General features: G+C 35.9%; 1 protein-coding gene across 5 annotated transcripts in view; it reads left to right on the top strand.

Annotated features, from left to right (window-relative positions):
- The window catches only part of MSRA (methionine sulfoxide reductase A), a 388,985-nt gene that overhangs the window by 186,458 nt on the left and 198,227 nt on the right, over window positions 1-4,300 (top strand). For all 5 annotated transcript variants that reach the window (XM_005874625.2, XM_014546451.1, XM_005874627.2 and 2 more), the window contains one exon: window positions 2,283-2,402. In XM_005874625.2, coding sequence (XP_005874687.1) covers window positions 2,283-2,402 — 120 coding nt within the window. The remainder of the gene's footprint in view (window positions 1-2,282; window positions 2,403-4,300) is intronic.

The following is a 4,300-nucleotide window of genomic DNA, read 5'->3' on the forward strand; positions in this document are numbered from 1 at the left end:
CTCCATCTCTCCTATTGGTTCTGTTTCTCTTGAGAACCCTGACTAACATAATTCCCACATCTCAGGAATGCAATGAAATAAAATTAATAGTGAATTCTTGTTCCAGAGACTTGAGGATACTCAATTTTTATAAATACTCAGTAAATATTTAGTTATATCCACTAGCAGCAGACATTTCCTTTGCAAACAGGAGCATGGTATATAGCAGTGTATAACTCAAGTAATGCATATGCTTATGTTTTCCTTTGAATTTTTTGTTTTCCTTTTAAAAATGTATACATTTTTCATTTTTAAAGTAATATGACTCAGTTACAGAAAAGCTTGAAAAGTAAAAAAATATTTCTATATTCTCATCACTGTAATACAGTTATGGTTATAACTATATTTTTTCTAGTCTACTTTGGTATAAATATATTTTCATAGTTGTAATAAAAACATGCACATAATTGTCTTTTCTTTGTAAATTTAGCTTTAGGCAATAATGACATAAGCATATACATATTTCCATGTTGCATTGTTATTACAACAGTGATTTTTTTTTACTGCATTAAATTTCATCATTTGGCTCTATTGTATATTTTAACTGTTAACCTATTTTGGTGAGTATATTTTCCATCACATTTGAGCAAATATATTTTTGTGTAATATGTAATGCTATGCACATTGCTTTTTGGTTATTGTTGCTCTGAATATTTAAAGTAGAATATTAACAATTGTCAAGAATTTCAGTAAACTTCTATCTATTTTTTTCAGCTTTGTCATCAAATCTAACAAATATAGTGATCATAGTAGGAGGCATATATTAATTTGCCAACGTTGTTCCAACCGGGATCTTAATAATACATGACTTAATAGTGCCATATAAAACTGGAGTGAGGCAGGCATCTTGTTTACATCTAGAAATTGGCCACAGATAGCCGTTGTGCACAGTTAGAAACTCATGGTGGAAAATGAGGGCTCTTTAGAGCCCAGGGAAATATAACTCATCATTTTCGATGTGTGTATGTGCATTCATGAGAGATGGGGCTTAGTTTTCATATGTTCTAAGGAATCTAGTATCTACTGTTTTGAGCACCATGTTTGCTAGTTGATTGCAATGCTGTTTTTGTGAGTTTCCCTGTGTTTCTGCTCTCTCTTTTTCCTCATTCATTACACTCAGTAATATAATTCTGGAAACTGTTCTTTTTGGGGAGCAGTGATCTATCACATAAAGGTTTATGACTTAAAAAAATTAAAAAACTGAGCACATATGTGAAATTGTTAATAAAATATTTTGTCAATCTGTGTTGATTTGGGGAAGGTCTCCCTTTTAAATCAGTATTTTAGTGTTACTTTTCCTTGTTAGAATTTTTTTTTTGAAAAGCATGATAAGGATGCTGATTGTTAAATAACTTTCTACTATTAATACAAGTTATTATGGTTTGATGAGACCATAATGAATCAAGTGAGGAAATCATTCATCAAAAGCAGTTATCCTTTTACTGTTATTTGGAAAAGTGTAGCTTTACTAACTTCATTGAAATGTTAGGCTTTCTATGCTTTTGCAAACTAAAGCACAGAGACATTCTATGCAAAGAATCTTAAATAAAATTATTTTTAAATGTTACAACCTCTCCTTTAAATGATAAAATCTGAGTTATTTTTTATTACTAAATCACAGGAACAGTTTCTCTTTTCTAGTGAAACAGTGCAACGACTATTTTATCTATATATATAAAAGCCTAAGTGACTGTTCAACTGTTCGACCAATAGCTATGACATGCACTGACCACCAGGGGGCAGATGCTCAACACACAGGCATGGAAACATGGAACAGACTGATGAATCTCAGAGGGAAGGGGGAATGGGGAAGGCGGGAAGAGATTAACCAAAGATCTTATATGTATACTAGAGGCCCGGTGCATGGATTCGTCCACCGGTGGGATCCCTCGGCCTGGCCTGCAGGGATTGTGCCGAAACTGGCAGTGCAACATTCCCCGAGGGGTCCCAGATTGCAGGAGGGCTCAGACCAGGCCGAGGGACCCCACTGGTGCATGAATCTGTGCACTGGGCCTCTAGTCCTATATAATAAAAGGCTAACATGCAAATTGTCCCCTTGGGCGGGAGTTCGACCAACCAGGAGTTTGACCAGGAAGCGGGGCCAGCCAGCCAACCATCCGTGGTCCCTCCCCCCAATCGGCCCTGATTGGGGTGGGCCAACAGGACCCCACACATGCACGAATTTGTGCACTGGGCCTCTAGTTTTTGATAAAGGACTAATCAGTACCTTATGTTTTTCTTAGGAATGGGCTGTTTCTGGGGAGCGGAGAGGAAATTTTGGACCCTGAAAGGAGTATATTCAACTCAAGTTGGCTATGCAGGAGGCTACACTTCCAATCCGACTTACCAAGAAGTCTGCTCAGGTAGGAAAAATTTGTTCCAGCATATGAGGAGGAACAAGGAAGGGCTTGTCCCTGCTGGCAGGTGATAGGATCTTTAAAATGGAAATACATTTTTTGTGTGCTTCCTCAGTCTTCTATCCCCCATTTCTTTCCATAGACTTGTTGACTTTAACTTTTTACTTTTAGGAGATAATAAACTTCCTATGGAATGTATAATTTAGCTTTTGCTGCAGAATAACCCCAAAAATGTAATCATTAAAACAATCATATATTAGCTTATGCTTCTGTAGTTCAGCAATTTAGGCTGTGCTCAGTTGGGCAGCTCTTCTGCTGGTTTCATCTAGACTCACTCATGGTACTTACGGTCAAATGGTGGGTTGCCTGGGGCTAGTTGGTTTAGGATGGCTTCATTTATATGACTGGCAACTGGTGCTGACTGTCAGTTAATGCTTCCTATTGGCTGGGATAATGGGGATGATGGACCATGTGTCTTTGGCAGGCTGGCCTGGGCTAATTCACATGGTGATGGATTCAGAGATTCCAGGATCAGCAAGAGAGGACAAGCCCCATTCTGCTAGTACTTTCAAGTCTCTTTTGATGTTACATTTATTATTGTCTCATTGGCCAAAACAAGTCATATGGTCTATCCCAGAGTCATTGTGAGAGGAACTCCCCAAGGCATGTGTACAGGGAGATGTGAAGATATTGTGACCATGCCTACAACAGTTTACCACATGGGACAAATGTGTCATACCAGACATGTTTTCTTGAGGGAAAAATACTAAAAGCCAGGCTATAAAGAAGGGATTGGCAAACTATGGCTTGAAGGCTAAATTCTGCCTGCTGCCTATTTACATAAAGTTTTATTGAAACAGGGCTATACCCATTATTTGTATACTATCTATGCATGCTCTCATGACACAATGGCAAAGTTGAGTGGATGCAACAGAGTATGTACTTCCTGAAAAACTTAAAATATTTGTGATCTGGCCTATTATAGAAAAAAATGTTTGTTGGCTAAATAGACAGATGCACCGTGGCAAATTCTAGCTGGAATACTAGATACCCTCTGTGGATTTATTTTCTGTTTCTGGCCTTCAAGGATTCGCTTTACTTTTCTGCCAGCTCAGGTAGCATTTAAAACACATTTTTTCTTTTAAATATTTTTCAATTAAAAAATACAAATTGTGTACTAGTATATTTACAGTGTTGTTTTATACAGTGAAATGATTACTACAGTCAAGCTAATGAACATATCCATCTCCTTACATAATTTTTTTTTTTTGGTGTTGTGAGAGCACCTATTATCTACCCTTGTAACAACTTTCAAATATTCAATACAGTATTATTATTATTATTATTATATTTTCTATCATTTTATTTTTTCAAGAAAAACTATTTTAAATAAAATGTTACATGCAATAAGCATTAATATTTCAAGAAAAAAGGTTTTAAATACAATAATATTACCAAAACTGTACTAAGATAGTGTAATATCACAAAAGTTGTAGGAAATATTAAAAATCTGCAAATAACCAAATTACTTTTATTATATAAGTAAAAATTATTCTAAAATAAGTTTTTCCTCTGGCTTTATTTTTGTTCATCAGTTTATATTGTTCATTATATTCCACAAATGAGTGAGATCATGTTATATATATCTTTCTTTGACTGGCTTATTTTGCTTAGCATAATGCTCTCCAGGTCCATCCAGGCTGTTGCAAATGGTAAGAGTTCCTTCTTTTTTACAGCAGCATAGTATTCCATTGTGTATATGTACCACAGTTTTTTAACCCACTCATCTGCTGATGGGCACTTAGGCTGTTTCCAAATCTTAGCTATGGTGAATTGTGCTGCTATGAACATAGGAGTGCATATATCCTTTCTGATTGGTGTTTCTAGCTTCTTGGGATATATTC

The sequence above is a fragment of the Myotis brandtii genome, unplaced genomic scaffold, assembly GCF_000412655.1.
Source record: "Myotis brandtii unplaced genomic scaffold, ASM41265v1 scaffold447, whole genome shotgun sequence".
Classification (NCBI taxonomy): domain Eukaryota; kingdom Metazoa; phylum Chordata; class Mammalia; order Chiroptera; family Vespertilionidae; genus Myotis; species Myotis brandtii.